The sequence below is a fragment of the Melanostigma gelatinosum genome (assembly GCF_949748355.1).
Source record: "Melanostigma gelatinosum genome assembly, chromosome: 22".
Lineage (NCBI taxonomy): Eukaryota > Metazoa > Chordata > Actinopteri > Perciformes > Zoarcidae > Melanostigma > Melanostigma gelatinosum.
Genome location: NC_136655.1, coordinates 15,986,377 through 16,002,809, shown reverse-complemented (window position 1 = coordinate 16,002,809; position 16,433 = coordinate 15,986,377). Strand labels below are relative to the sequence as shown.

At 42.5% G+C, this 16,433-nt stretch overlaps 1 protein-coding gene across 1 annotated transcript in view; it reads left to right on the top strand.

The window, feature by feature from the left end:
• chst11 (carbohydrate (chondroitin 4) sulfotransferase 11) overlaps positions 1-15,877 on the top strand; it is a gene marked incomplete at both ends in the record, with an annotated part of 82,879 nt that extends 67,002 nt beyond the window's left edge. Inside the window, 2 exons of the mRNA XM_079294283.1 lie at positions 14,833-15,062; positions 15,253-15,877. Of these exons, the coding sequence (XP_079150409.1) occupies positions 14,833-15,062; positions 15,253-15,877 (855 nt within the window). The remainder of the gene's footprint in view (positions 1-14,832; positions 15,063-15,252) is intronic.
• Between the last annotated feature and the right edge of the window lie 556 nt (positions 15,878-16,433).

Below are 16,433 nucleotides of genomic sequence, written 5' to 3'. Positions count from 1 at the left end.
TTCATTTCGTCAAATAGACCATAAAGCAGGGTGTGCTATCGGGCGGGGCCACCTTGCAAATTGACAGGTTTCTACCACGAAGTTATACGGTTTCGGGGTTGTCCGAGCTTTCGCCGAGCTTTTCGTTGATTCCAAGCGGTCGCCAAGGAAGGTGGAATCCCTCCCATGTGTTTTTGTGCTTACCCTTCCTTTCAAACTTATGCAGAATACCTCCGTAGAGAGGTTTTCAGGAGGCAACCTGGTCAGATGCTGACACATTTTGGCCCCTTGCATCCACGGACTCATTCTCTCTAGTTATGACCCAGAATTCATGATCATGTGGACAGAAAGGTATATTGGTTCATCAAGAGACTGGTGAAGATTTGTCCCTTCCAAAAAAACATAACTTGGTTGAATTTTTTGGCAAATTACAATTTGAGAGATATGAAGAATTCATCAGTCCTGGTTGGACAACCAACAGGTCTAATTAGAAATGGTTCAAAATGAACTGTGAATATTCATCATGTTGTGGAGAGTGGTCATTTTAGTGTTTCCTAAATTAATGTATCCAGCGAAGGGATGTGTGTGTGTGTGTGTGTTTGTTTGTTTGTGTGTGTGTGTGGGGGGGGGGGGGGGGGCTGGATAAATCACTCTGGGTTTTGAAGACAAAGGGATTTAGAAGAGTAGGCTGCACTCTTTTTGTCTCGGTCTATCTCTGGAGGCTGCAGATGAGCATGGCGGAAGAAAAGGAAGTGAAAGGAGAGAGACAAAGGGATTTAGAGATGTTTTGTTTGTTTGTTTTGAGAAGATAAACTTTTTGGAGAGAAGGCAAGGCAAGTTTATTTGTATTGCACATTTCAACAAGGTAATTCAAAGTGCTTCACATGAAACCATTAAAGGCATAAAGGCAAAAGTAAAGGAGATTTAAAACATACATTGAAACAATAATCGATGTCTCCCTGAGACATTACGCTGTACGCAATCAACCATACACTGCCGCAATTCTGCAACTACTCGCACACAAACCACGTCTGGAAAAGATTTCTGCCGATCTGCGTTTTATAGTGTACGCTTTGCACGAACTCGGTCCCGGAGGAAATGGCGATATATTGTGCAGTTCTTTTATATAGCGTGGGACTCCAACCCCGCCTTGGGACTCTAACCCGGCCTCTCTGAGGTCTTAATTCAAAGTGCTTCACATAAAACCATTAAAAGCATCAAAACATAAGGCAAAAGAAAAGGAGATTTAACAGCAATTAAGAACAGTGTAAGAAATAAAATACAGTAGTAAAATGCAGAAATGCAGGAAATTGATTAATATATTAATTGAATGTGGTTCAATTAAAGGCAGCAGCAAACAGAAAGGTCTTCAATCTTGATTTAAATGAGCTGAGGGTCTCAGCAGACCTGCAGCTTTCTGGGACTTTGTTCCAGATATGTGGAGCAGAAAAACTGAACGCTGCTTCTCCATGTTTAGTTCTGACTCTGGGAACAGAAAGTAGACCGGTCCCAGACGACCTGAGGGGTCGGGATGGTTCATAAGGTAGCAGCAGATCAGAGATGTATTTTAGCCCTAAACCATTCAGTGCTTTGTAAACCAACAGCAGGATTTTAAAGTCAATTCTTTGTTGGACAGGAAGCCAGTGCAAAGACCTCAGAACTGGAGTGATGTGATCCACCCTCCTGGTCTTAGTGAGGACTCGAGCTGCAGCGTTCTGAATCAGCTGCAGCTTTCTGACGGACTTTTTACAGAGACCTGTAAACACACCATTACAGTAGTCCAGTCTGCTGAAGATAAATGCATGGACAAGTTTTTCCAAATCCTGTTGAGACATAAGTCCTCTAATCCTTGATATATTCTTCAGGTGATAGTCGGCTGATTTTGTAATTGTCTTGATATGGCTGTTCAGGTTGAGGTCTGAATCCATAACTACACCTAGATTTATGGCTTGGTTTGTGGGTTTTAACATCAGTGATTGAAGCTGAGTGGTGATTTTCAATTGTTCGTCCTTGGTACCAAAAACAATTACTTCTGTTTTATCTTTGTTTAATTGACGAAAATTCTGGCACATCCAGTTGTTGATTTGTTCAATGCAGTTACCCAGCCCTTGTATGGGATTGTAGTCCCCCGGTGACATAGTTATGTAGATTTGTGTGTCATCTGCATAATTATGACAACACACTTTGTTGTTTTCCATAATCTGAGCTAGTGGAAGCATGTAGATGTTGAACAGAAGAGGCCCCAGTGTTGAACCTTGGGGAACACCACATGTCATTTTAGTCAGCTCTGATGTGTAATCAGCTACAGACACAAAGTATTCTCGGTCCTTCAAGTAGGATTCAAACCAGTTAAGTGCTGTGCCAGAGAGTCCCACCCAGATTTTTAGTCTTTCTAGGAGTATGGCATGGTGGACCGTGTCGAATGCAGCACTGAGATCCAGTAACACTAAGACTGAACTTCTGCCATTCTCTATGTTTAAGTGGATGTCGTTGAAAACCTCAACAAGAGCAGTTTCAGTACTGTGGACGAAGAGACAGCTTAGCACAGAAAGCCACAAAGAACACAGGATAAATAAAGGTGTTTAGTTCCCTTACAATCAAAATTTGTCACGATCTCGACCACCTTGTTTCCTTGAGATCATCCCATAATTCCATCGTGGGGGAAAACACAGGAGAAATTCAGTGCACAGCTGGAGCCCTCGGTGCATGTTGTCCCCGTCCCTTTCTGGAGAAGGCTGTTGGTTTAACTTGATTTCCCTCTAGATTTCATGTCCACATTTGTGCTGCTGTGTTTTCCTTTTCGACAGGAAGTGTTGCCCCAGAGTTTACAACGAACTCGCTTCTCTGTGGACATCGGCAGCTGAGAAAATGCTTCCGGTAATGGAGCATAAAAAGACAAATGAAGATAAAACATTGATGGCCTGTTCCAAAAATACAGTTCAACTCACATGAAAGTTAAACTTGAAAATAAAGTAAGTAAAGTATACAATGTCATTTTAAAATGACCTGTGATTATGGACAAATTCATATAATGTATCACATGCAATATGCAAGGAAGACACATATCCCAGGTATCTGAATGTTAATGTTGGGGTTTGGAGTTAGACTGCAGGCGTTACTTGTTTCATATAGTGACAAAATAAGCAACACATTACGTGATATACAGGCGCTTGGTCAGGAGTCACTTTTTAACGCCCTGGGTAGTCCTACGAGTTAAACAATGGCGCACTTTGGTCAAAGATGTGAATTCAAACAAAGCTACTTGGTTATGTTTCGGAAAATATCGTGGTTTGTGTTAAAACTATGTATTTTAGTGACGGAGGCTACGTAAGTTGAGTTAACTGGTCAACATCGATGAGTCAATGTTGACAACCCAGACTCTGGGTTGCTTAGGGCAGCATGTCCTAAACTGGCTGTAAATTGAATCACAATTAGGTCATTTATTGAGGAAATACACTGAGTGTTAGCAAGTTAATGTGAACTGGTCTTGTTGAAGAAACAATAATAACACATCAGAACAGAACTCCGGTTCTAAATCGCTCTATAATCACACAATGAATGAAGACTGAAAACACAATCATTGTGTAATTAAAGTATGATACCGCCTAGAGTACTACACATGCTTAACAAACGAGACCAGAACCCGGCTCGTACCCGCCAATTTCATACCCGACCTGATTTGGTTCTGCCCAATTTCAGACGTGAACCCGACCCGAGACAGAGGCTTTGTTATGTTCTTTCTTCTTCTCCAAAGAATTATGCTTGATGCTTGCTTTGGGAAGGCTTTCACACAACAACTAATATCTGACTACGGAAAAAGACCAGCACATGAAAACAAAACGTATATAAGCTCTACATATAGATGATAAATCATAGGTTTAGTAGCAATACACACATTGTATGCTACCAACACTCATGTTTTCATAATGGCCTTCCCCTCGTGATTAGGGATTTTAAGAAGCGTCCCCTTTTGCAAGTTTCTATGCATCAGCGACAGCTGTGGTCAGAAGCCAATTCTCTTGAATGTAATTTACCAGGGACGACCTTGAGGGGATCTCTCCAAATTTGGCACAAACGTCCACTTGGACTCTAAGATGAAGTGATTATAATTCATGACCTCAAGAATTCATATGCTAATTATGACAATTTAACACTAATTCCTAACTGGATAAGATAATGGTGGGCATCACAAAGCTACTTAAAATGCAGATGATTGGTGAAGTCAGAAAGTGAAAGAGATTTATTTTCGTAAATAATCCAACCCAAGCCCGTCCCGAGCTCGACGCTTACAGGTCCCAAAACATAAAGGGACCTGTCGGATTCAGGTCATGTGGCATACAGCCTCATATGATATATGATGTTGACAGGTAAAATATGACATTCAGCTATAAATCAAAACTAGACTGTGCCTACGCACACAGTGACATTTACAGACTTCACAGTACGGGATTTCTGGATACCGATGCCTTCAAGATTCTAAAAAATTATTTTCTTTGCTGCCTTTTGAGGGCACCAATCTGCAGACTTTCCAGATGCATGTTTGAAAACAGAGAGAGAGATCAGTCGCAGCGTGATAAGCGGAACCCTTATTTCGCTTATTTGTCTTCTGCTCCTCCTCCTCTTGATTCTCTCCTGCGGTTTTTGCTCCCTGAGGGGTTAAAACAAGACATGCAGGAAGAGAAAAGGGTAAAGTGCTCATGAGAGGGGAGAGACACTTTGATGGCTCTGAGGGAAAGTCAGAGCAGTTTGTCATTATCTTGTCGGCAGTGCTATAATTATACCCCCACTTTTTCTCTTTGAGATGTGCTGACACACTCAGAAACACACATGCACGCATACAGAGGCACATGATATGTAGTCCTCAGATGTACAACAGCTCAAGTACACACATGCATCAAGTACAAATGTAATATGTTGAAGGTAATGGGTGACAATGAAAGTAAAAGCAGTGTAAGTGTGCATGACACGGAGCTCGGGTTCCTGGTTTAATGTGACCCTGTGATGGGGGAGAGTCAGGCTTACCGAGGTGTCACATATCCTACAGATCTACCCTGAAGTGTCCACAGCATTGTGTGTGTGTGTGTGTGTGTGTGTGTGTGTGTGTGTGTGTGTGTGTGCGTGCGTGCGTGCACAGTCCGGCATCAGCAGTCAGCTGGACTCTATTTCTGCCTCAGTTTTTATTGAAGTTGCATGACGGTGCATCTTGTTGTTATGCAGCTGTGAGGAGGGCTGTCAAATAGCCTTTACATGCAAATGGTACGTTCAAGGACACACCAGAGTCAGAGAGTTGGTATTTGGCTGCTGAAAAGCAAATCCATTCAGAGGTTACTTTGTGGGGAAATCTGATCCAGGTGGGTAAAAAAAAAGAAGATAATCACTCGATGTCCCCAACAGGATCATTTAAAGTTTTCAAAAACAGTTGCTGCTTTTCAGCTGCATTGCCACAGTAGGAAAACTAAAGGTGATGAAATGTCTGCAAAGTCTGCTGAAATGAAGTGAAAGCGTTTGTTGTTAACGAGCTAAATTGTGCGAAACTACCGCGCCAGTTTGGTCTGTAAGTGTTTGTGAGCTAGATGTTGATCAGCAGAGAAGAATGTTGATTTTGAATGATTCTGCTAAATCACAGACTATGTTCAATGACAATGTTTTTAGAATGACTTCTTTCTACAATCTGTGCACGGCAAACCTGGCACGGTCAAATAAACTATGATGTAGCTGATAATGATGTTTTATCTTCCGTTTTTGCGTCTTATATTTTAAATACTTTGTGTTTATCAGATCATTTCAATACCGGAATATTTTCAACACGGCCATCTGGAATAAAGTTTTGAGAGAGAGTGGTGTGAAAATGGTTGGCGAACGCTGCTTTTATTCATGTATAACAACGTCTTGTATATCTGCAGTCCGAGGTCTTCCTGTTTCCCTTTTTGAAAATCGAATACAGACTAGCACCCCCTGCTGGTATGGAGAGTTATTTCCTCTCACACAGGCGCAGAAGTTGGCCGTGTAACCTTTGCGGTGTGTTCAAGTACACCTTGTTTTTTGTGCATTATTCTACGAAAGCCAGCAACACGTGTGAATTTACGCTAGTTACGTGCATTACGGCCTTTTCAAAATATACTTCCGTCTTCACAGGAAACAACTCAGTTAGGTTTATAAAATAACAGCTTTCGTTTGTAGTATCCTTTATGGAAGTGCAATACTACATTTCTGTAGTTAAACTCTACCAGTGTGGACCTTAACATGCAAGGCAGAAGCAGTTTATTATTGTATTCAGTCCTGTTCATTTTGAACATTTTCCTTTCACAAATAAAGAAAGCTCCCAAGATTCCGTGTTTCCTCCCAGAGTTCTATCCCTGTCTTGAGAGAGGCCATTATGGGGCAGTAAAAGGTCTCCATTAAAGGCTGCTAGTGAAATGGTCTGTTAACATTAATGGCTCCTTAAGGTGAGGTGAGCCATCAGGACTTCACTGCAGCTTTTACAGACAGCCATCTCTGAAGTGCCGAGAGTACAATAATCTTCACACTCCCATCCTATTTGTGTTTGGCAACGCTGACCCGCTCATTTCAGAATTTCACTGAAAGGGAAATGTGTGTCAAGGGTTGTGGTAAATGATTACATTATTGTCATTAGCATTAATTGGAGCTGAGATTCAAACAGCATCACCTCTGTGTGTGTCCGCTCGGTGCTTTTATCCCCTGACGTACACACCGTGTTCATTCCCAACAGCACAGAAGCCATTCATCAGCAGATTTACAGCTTTAAGGTTTTCCTTTTTGCTGCTTTTTAAAATGTTTTCGGGGACGTCAAGAGCTGGCTTGTGACCTTAAGGTTGCTGGTTTCAATCCGAGCTCGAAGCCTTATGCACCAGCTAAGTGTGAATCCAAACATAGCTCAGATTGAATGTGGGAGTTCCGCTATAACGTAGTAAATATGCAGCTCATTGGTGGCTCATTGAGGACCTTGGTGTAACACACGTTACCAAACAGAAAAGTCTTCTTTTCATTTCTGAGGTTTTCACATAAGATGTTGTGGTTTATGTTTTTAGTGATGAAGCGTTTTAGTTATTCCACCGAGCCTCAATTTGTATTTTTATTAACCATTTCGTAATTTTCTCTTTAGTGGTAGAGACAGTCCAGTGAAAGTATAAAGTCATCAAAATGAACTTATAGCAATGTATTGTTGATCAGGCTCTCCCATTGTATTCACTCCAGTGGGCCTTATTTCCACCTGTCCAAGTGGCCCCTCTGCCCAATGCATTTGATCCCCAAGTTGCTCCCATAGTTGTGCCTACGGTGTGTGACTGGTGTGTGAATGGTTAGATAGTCTTGATGGGCAGGTGACACCTTGCATGGTAGCCCCTGTCATCCGTGTATGAATGGGTGAATGATCAGAAGACTAGAAAAGCGCTATACAAGTACAGTCCATTTACCGTATGCTTCTGTACTTTTGTAGTTCCTCACAACAAGAGAAACTACACACTCATTTGTGTTTTCAGGTTATTTTCGTCCTTCTTCCAGTCACTGATGGATGCGTTACTGTAAAACCATCGGATCATTCGAGGTTTACAACACTACTATGGCCAAACAGGAAGATCGAATACAGAAGCATTTGAACTGGAAGGGAAAAACTGTGATGTTGTTTTTGTTATTAATCATAACAGAGTATTATTTACATATTTGAAACATGTCTGGAGGGGAACTTTAAGTAATTAGATGTTCTTTAAATCGCAATAACATCATTGTTGTAGCAACCAGTTCACCTGTGGTATCATACAAAAGTGGATTTTCTTCATACAACAGCCTGTTGTCTTCTACCGTCCGTCTCTTTCACACTATCCCAATCCTGCAGATAAAGTTTCAGTTTGAATGAATCTTCTTGTCCAAAAGTCCTGTTCATTAATATTTACCCACTTATGTCCTACAGTTTTCTTTACGTGCCATTGAGGTGCCTTTGGTGAATTTACATTTGCCTCCCGGGCTGCTCGGGAGACGTCTGTGGTTGTACTCTGCTTCTTTTTTTTTACAGGTATGAATGTGTGGAGCTGCTTGAATATGGAGCAGGGCATTTTTCAGAAAGAGAGCGAGTGTTCTCGGCAGCTTCCCTGGATAAACAAAAAGTAAAGAAACGTTTCCTCTGGTCTTTTTCTGCGTCTCAGCGGGCGCAGGTGGTCACAGTGAGTTCCTCCTCTGCTGGTCCGACTCCTTCATAAGAGACAGTGTGGAAAGTTAATGTGCCGTCTCATTAACTGTCCACATTGTCAAAGTTTTATAGAAGGGGCCTCGCCTTGTTGCCTTTTACAGAGACTCAGCTGATGAAAATCAGCCGTGTGTGTGTGTGTGTGTGTGTGTGTGTTTAGTACAGTTGTGGCACACTGGCAGCTTTATTCCTGCCCGCTCTATGAATGCCGGTCTGTAAGCAGAGAGGGTCAGAGAGACAGACTTTCTTTAGTGCTCAGTGTTTGTGAGAGAGAGAGATGCTTTGATGAATCCTATTGATCTTTGTTGAGATGACTTCACAGCGAGTGAGAAGAGAGAGAGAAGCTGATGCACACACAGAAGACCAAATGGATCAGGCTTGAGGAGACGTAATGGAAGAGTAGTTTAGCAGGGGGGGGGGGGGGCATTCCTCCAACATCACCGAAAGCAGCACTTTGCTTTCACCTGAGGGGGCACAAATCCACCAGAGAGTGTAACTACTTGAGAAGCAGCTGCAATAAATTGAAGAAACTATCTAAATAGCCGTACTGACTGATGCAGTGTTTAAATTGCAATAAGAAGCATTTTTTTCTAAGAGGAAAAGACGTTTCGGGCATTTCTTCTAAACAAAGTGCTCTGACGCTCTGCAGAGTCCCTGGGCTACAAATCACGTCGCATTAGCATCTCATTTTCTCCAAGACGGTATTCATAACATAGTTTCTCGAGTTTTTCAGAGGAATAAATTATCAACAGAAAGTTGTTTCCATATGTATGGTAATTCAAAGTACATTCTCAAGATGAATCTCAGTATGAATTGTGGACACTAAGAGCCCTGATTCTTAGTCTATGAATAATGTCAGCAGATTCTGCGGTATATTCCGATTCCCACCATGGCCAGGTAAACCTGTTAGAGGGCCCAGGGGCAAACATTTACTGTTGGGCCCCTAGTGACCCCCTAAGCCCACCTCCACATCTTTGCAGGGTTTTCTTCTTCTCTCTTTATTTACATCCGGTGCTTTTCATCAAAAGATGCTGTGTGTATCAAGAGGTGGAAGAAGTACTCACATATTTTACTTAAGTAAAAGAAGCAATACCACATCGTAGAAGTACCCTGTTACAGGTAATATTAAGGGGGCTCAGATCAGGATTTTATGGGCCTATCACCGATGGCTGGAGGCTTAGGCTGCGCCTCCGTTCACCGATCACGATTTGAAGCCATTCCTCCAAGCGATTTAGCTTTTCTGCTCTTATGGTGTGTGTGTGTGTGTGTGTGTGTATGTGTGTGTGTGTGTGTGTGTGTGTGTGTGTGTACGCACGCGCCGATCCATGTCCTGGAAGATTTCAATGTCCCTGACAAATGGAAGAAATTCTGGTCAAATATTATTTGTGTTTATTGAGCTTAAAGACTCTGACAGGCAAGCTATATAAAGAATGCAATTACTATACTATGAACATACACTATGCACTATTGCACTAGTGGTTCAGAAATCGACACGGTACCTTCAAGTGCAGCCTGGTAGCACTAAGTGGTGGATGAATATAAAGGCCACTTCTTAAGTCATTTAGCATGTTATCACAACGCATTTATTGCCTTTCGTATGTCATTTCATGCCGGGTCAATATCAGACGCTCAGAGCAAGTGCTGCTGAAGTCAGGGGACATCGGTTAAAGAACAAGAAAGGCTGTATGGTGGAGGACGGTGTGAACGTATGGGTCAAACAAACACGTGACTTTCACCAAGGAGACCGCTGTTCGTGTCCCGTGTAAAGTCAGCCGTTGACTACTTAACTTGTCGACTACTGAACTTGTGTACGTAACTTACTTTACGTAACAAACATACGTATTTTAGCGCAAACTAAACTCTTTTCCTGAACCAAGTAGTTTTGTCTGTTTTCACAACGTTAACTACATGTTTAAAACTGTGCGTCGGTATTTGACGATTTACATGACTACTTAACTGATACGTAACTTTATTTGCGTAACTCTAAACATAATTATTGTCATTATCTTTTCCTCAACCAAACAACGTGTTTAAAACTGCGTCCGTATGTGACGAGTTGTTAATGAGAAAGGGAGTTAAATGACATGCAAAATGCTTTAACTGTGTAGACATGACACGTGAAAATGTCCTTAAAAGCGGCGTGCAATTTATACAGTACAGTGCAAATAGCTGAGTTCACATTACATTGTCATTACTCCAGAAGCTAACCAGTGTGCCAGTCACGTTGTGCTTATGCTCATTTATTTTGATGTGCGTCATGTAAAAACTTAAATGAAACGTGCTTAAAGAAGCATTACAGTAGTTAATGATGGACTTTAGTTGATCTTGTAATTCATTAAATAAGTTAGATGACCAACAATCATTTTAAACTGACCTTTCAAGGCCTTTTGGGACGCGGTGTGCCGGGGTAGTTGCCCACTTTGTACTTTTAGTAACTTCCTTCCCTCCTTCCTTCTATCTGTAATCCCCTCCTAGCGTCCTCCCGCTCTCTTTCTTTCTTTGCAACCATCAGCAGATCAGGAGGAAGCTATTCATTGCCGCCACTGCGCATCCGTGCTGATGCTCAGATCATATTTCAAACTCATAACAACTTTCGCTAAGAATCGCGCATCCATGGCGAGGAAATGAAGACTTGAAATATGGAATCACAATCTCCACAGTTCCCGTCATCCCTTTCTCAAACGTTTTAACGACAAATGTGCAGCGAAAGGAAACGAGCGCCGTCGTGAATGCACAATGGGCTCCTCTCGACGTCTGAAGATAAGAAAACAGAGACTTTTCTTTTTGCAAACACGACACTGATAATGGTGTTTTTGGTGAGATTAGGTTTAATAGTATGCATAAGTCTTTCCTTTGAATTTTCTCCCAGTTTTGATGGATCGTCACATCGTTGCACATAGAATCATGCTGTAACACTTAGTAATTCATCATACCGCAGCTGCACGGGGAAATTGCTCGAAACTAAATTGACAATATCATACAAAGCTGCTAAGTGTAGTTTTATTTCAGTTGTTGTCCGATGCTGACCCACTTGTTCGTGTCCACAGGGGATTAGAGAGATACTGTGCAAGCAATGATGCATGTGGTCTCTGCTCTCCCATGGGAACGGCTTGACATGGCCAGAGGTCAGTGATCTCCAACACAGCTCCCTCGTAGATTGTATCGACTTATCGCCTCTCTCATCCCCCCCCCCCTCCCCCACTCATCCTCACCTTTTCATCCAAACTGCACAAGAGATTCGAACGAGCTGGAGACACGGAGATAAAATGGCAGAAAGTAATCCTGTAGAAAGGGAGATAAGGAGAGGAACACTGAGGCAGAGTAGGAGATGACAAGATTCCCTCCCTTTTTCCCATGCTAATTGCAGCGGTTGTCCTCCTCTGGGACGGAGGGCCAGCGACATATGTGTGAATCATATAGCTTGATGTCTCTGAGTGGGGGAAAAGGAGAGATTTTCATCAACAAAGAGCTGTTATTCTCCGTGCACGGTTACGCCTCTGTGGGCTTTGATGTGTTGGCGTAAGCATGGCGAGCACACAAGGAGAGCAGAAGTGGGAGGGGAGCAGAGACGTTCATTCTTCTTTCAAAATGCTTTAAATGACTGTTTGAAAGAAAAGAAAAACATATGGAAAGTGTGTAAGAGGTTAAACCAGAGGTAACGGAATAGAGATGTGATGAACTGAAGAAACTAATAAAGTTGTGAAGGACAATGGGGGAAAGATTACATTTTTAATCTTGTGGGCATTTTTAGTTGTCCACATAAAATATCAGTGGGGCTGGGTATCGTTTAGAAAAATGAGGATGCCAGTACCAAAACCAGTACCATTAAAGGGATACCGATACCAATAGAGTACTTCGTACGCTGCTCAATACGATAATCATGTGAATGGAAGCTTTGTGTGTGTCCTACTGGCTAGCTAACTGCACAGCACTATTGATTGGCTCATTTATTCTTTTATTGGCTGCAAGCAAAAGCATACAAATAGTAATTTTTTTCTAGATTCTAGATCGATTGTTGGAACAAGGTATTAAGTTGTGGGTGCAATTTTGTGGGACCAAGATATGTTGTGCACACAAATCGATCATCTGTTGGGGGAAAGATCAATATGTGTGCACAAGTTATGATAGTTGTGCACACAGGTTATTTCCGTACGGGGCCGAGATCCATCCGTTGTGGGCAAAGGTTATTATCTTGTGAAAATAAGATAGATTTGTGCACAAGGTTTTTGTTGGGGGCGAAATCCATATGATGTGAAAGTAGATATTATTGAGTGGAAAAAAGTCATCCAAAAGTTACACTGTTTGCACAAGAATGAGAAATGTCATCTGTTGGGTGTTTCCATACTTGGCGTTAGATTAGTTGCATCACTCAGAGATGAAGATGAAACTTCAGGTTGAAGCAACAATGGAGACGATGTTTGACAAAAGTTCTCATTTATATTAAGTACAAGCAAAGGTTTCAGGACTATACATAACAGTGTCCAAAAGGGGGAATCGTTTTTAACTGAAAGCATTAACATGACTACAATATATTTATAATATAAGTGCTTCTGCCTTGATTATTGTTATGTGAATTCACAGTGGGAAAAACCCTTCCTCCCATCTCGTTACCCAATTGATTTTTCAAGGAAATGAAGACAGAGAGCCGCGACCTATGACCTGTATCCCCACATGACTATCCAATGGAGCTCATTGACAAAGCGGCAGACTATGAAATGTGACTTTCATAGACATTTGTGTGAAATATCTCTGATTTTAAGGTCATGCATTTGCTCCATGACTCCTCCATGACTGCTTTTGTATGTTGCCATCAGATAAAAAAGGTATGAAAAGATGGGTTTGCGTCCGTGTTCTCGTAGCAAGCTTTGCACATGCTTCCCACTTGGGAACATAATGGAAGAGTGATTTCAAAGAGCAATACATACAAGTCACGCTGTCTTCATGTTTAACGCTGGGTGGTGGTCCCTTGAGTGATTTCAGCACTCCATGACAGGCCTGGAAAGGCCACACTTGTTCCGAGTGGGATGGAGCGGTAAAGAAGCATTACAATCAATTTAGATCAGGCGAACTGCCCTGGAGGGGAATTCAGACCAAGAAGAAAAAGAATCAAGAGGCACAAGAAAACATTGCTGCCCTTCAGATGCAAAGCCCCTGTGCTGCTCTCCGCCTCAGACTCCGTTAAATCCTCCCCAGCCTCCTTCTTTCCCTCCTGCCGTGGTCCTCTTCATCACAAGCATCAGGGGGAATATGAAATATGCCTCAGATGAATGATTGCTGCTTGGATTTGCGCATATTGAACATTCAATATCTGTAATATCCTCCAATATCATTATCTTCCTCCACACCCGTGAACTAATCTCTATCATAGTCTGCGGAGCGACTCAGATAGGGAAAAAATATAGAGTCAATAAAGAGATGAGTATAATAATAAAAGCTGTGATTAATAACACGCTCTATCTCTCTTCATCCCTCCCTCTACGGTCAGATTCATTCATTTTAGAGTGCTTTATTGGCACAGGGAGATGTTTCATCCACTGCTAAGGAAGTTATATAATGTGGACAAAAGTGTAGAGACAACAAAAGACTTCAGAGACAGGAAATCATTTGGTCACAAATCTCTAATCTGTGAAAACTATTATTTTCCAACAATTAGGCTAGAAAAGTTCTACCTGAAAGAGATAATTCTGCTCAGAAATATACTGTCCATATATTGAAATCTGCAATGTACGTCGAAACCAAATAGTATTTGAAAAACAATATATTGACTTCATATTATAATACTGTGGCAATTATTTCTGCTTTTCCAACCCGTACTCCGTCCCAACTCAAAAAATACCGTTGCTTGGTCAGAGCCCCTCGGCGCACCTGTTAGTGTCTGTCTGAGACACACCAGGCTTTCAACTAACTAATAAACACATCCGCATAAGTATCACATGCAAAGAGCAACTGATGTAGGATAATGTGTATTTTGAAAAGTCACTATGCTTGTGAAGATTGGAAACTGACACTAGTGGGGTACCTAGAGCGCCACAGTTTGAAGTGTAGGGCCACTGACCAAGTGTCATTATTTGACGATTTTGAAGTGAGAATGTGTTGACTGTTCATATTTCGTAAAAAGTATCCCCAAATAATTTCGATACATTTTTAAATGTATGTATAAGTAAGAAACATTGATGTTTTATAATATATTCTCGGATATAACATAAAGTACATTTAAAGTTGATTGATATATTATTATATCATACTATAATGTAATTTATATAATATTATACATATTTAATTTAGCCTACTGCATATTTGTGATTACTCTGACACACAAACCAACAGCCCCCATTTTAGATTTATTTGCCAACTACCCAACAAGTTAATTTGGCCACCGAGGGAACTGACTTTCATGCCCCAACGAGCATCTACTAGCCTCTGCTGGGTTTATTAGTCAGTGTGTAAATCAAACGATATGGTTGACTAACAGTCACTATGGTTACTCAGCTAACACCCTAAAACTTCATTTTTCAGCCAAAAAAAGCAAGAAATGACCAATGTTTATTTCATTCTGTTGAAATGGCCGAATGTTTTCTGTCAAGAGCTGGCAGTCACCCTTTTTACATCATTTATCTCTCCCACTCCCTTCTTCTCTGTCTATGCCTGAACAGGCGGAGTTGTCCGGAGCAGCCGTGCTCCACCAGGCCAGGCGGGATCAAGTGGTGGATGCCTGTCGAGTCTACAGTGCGTCCAGCCGTAAGCGCAGAGTCCTGACACCCGGAGACCTCAAACACCTCGTGGTGGACGAGGACCACGAGCTCATCTACTGCTACGTCCCCAAGGTGGCCTGTACCAACTGGAAACGCGTCATGATGGTGCTCACAGGCCGAGGCAAATACAGGTCAGTACTAGTGGCCCCTTCTAAATGTACTGCTTTGAGATTGACAAATAGTAAGCAATATGCACAGGACATGTGTTGTAGGATGTGGTTACTTCCCTGCAGGTGGCTCTCATTACAGTGTAAGTTGATACAAGGACGTAAATGCATATGAGTTTTTTTTGCTCATTGTCCCTATGCCTCTCTTCTACAGTGACCCAATGGATATCCCTTCCAATGAAGCCCACATCCCTTCCAACCTGAAGACGCTGAACCAGTACAGTATTGCTGAGATCAACCACCGCCTCAAGAACTACCTCAAGTTCCTCTTTGTTCGCGAGCCCTTCGAGAGGCTGGTCTCAGCATACCGCAACAAGTTCACCCTCAAGTACAACTCGTCCTTCCACAAGCGCTTCGGCACCCGCATCATCCGCCGCTACCGCAAGAATGCCACGCAGGACGCCCTGTTCAACGGCGCTGATGTCAAATTCAAGGAATTCGTGGAGTACTTGGTAGACCCGGCAACGCAGCGTGACGGCCCGCTCAACGAGCACTGGCAGTCCGTTTACCAGCTTTGTCACCCATGTCACATCCACTACGACCTGGTGGGCAAGTATGAGACGCTGGAAGAGGATGCTAACTACGTGTTGCGGCTGGTGGGTGTTGGCGACTCCTTGCGCTTCCCGAGCTATGCCAAGTCCACCCGCACCACAGATGCCATGACGGCCCAGTTCTTCAGTAATATCAGCACCCAGCAGCAGATCCAGCTCTACCAGCTTTACAAGTTAGACTTCCTCATGTTCAACTACTCCACACCTAGCTACCTCCGGCTGGACTGATGGAGGGCAGAGCTGGGACTCTGGGAGAATGGCTGCCTTGTTTAAGGAGAGGCAACAAAGTGAGTGGAGGGAAGTTTTTGGAGGCAAACTTGATTTTTTTAAAAACTGTCGTCGTAACTTGCAGGCGTGGGGTCTGAATTAGACATATAAACAGGTGCTGAAAGAGAGAAAGGTAATGCGTGCTTGTCTGGGCATAAGGGGGAGGATGTCCAATCAACTCCGTGTGATACACAGAGCGCTGGTTGGGAATGTGGACTAAATGGAGCAAATGCATGCAAAGACTAAAAAGTGTGGGTGAAGCAGGTCTTCAAGGTGATTTAAAAAGGGTAACTTATCCTCACAGACAGACCTGAAGAGGGATTCTCCTGATGGTCCCCTACTTTAAACAAACTGCTGACAAATTAGGCTGCTTCAGATTCTACAAAGCAAACAGCGGCCTCGCACGCGGCCTCACCCCAACGCATCGTGGGAGCTAAGCTTATCTCCCCCTTCCCCCCTGATCAGTAGAGAAACTCCGTCAAATTGTAAAAAACACCATTCATTTCCTCTGTCAGCG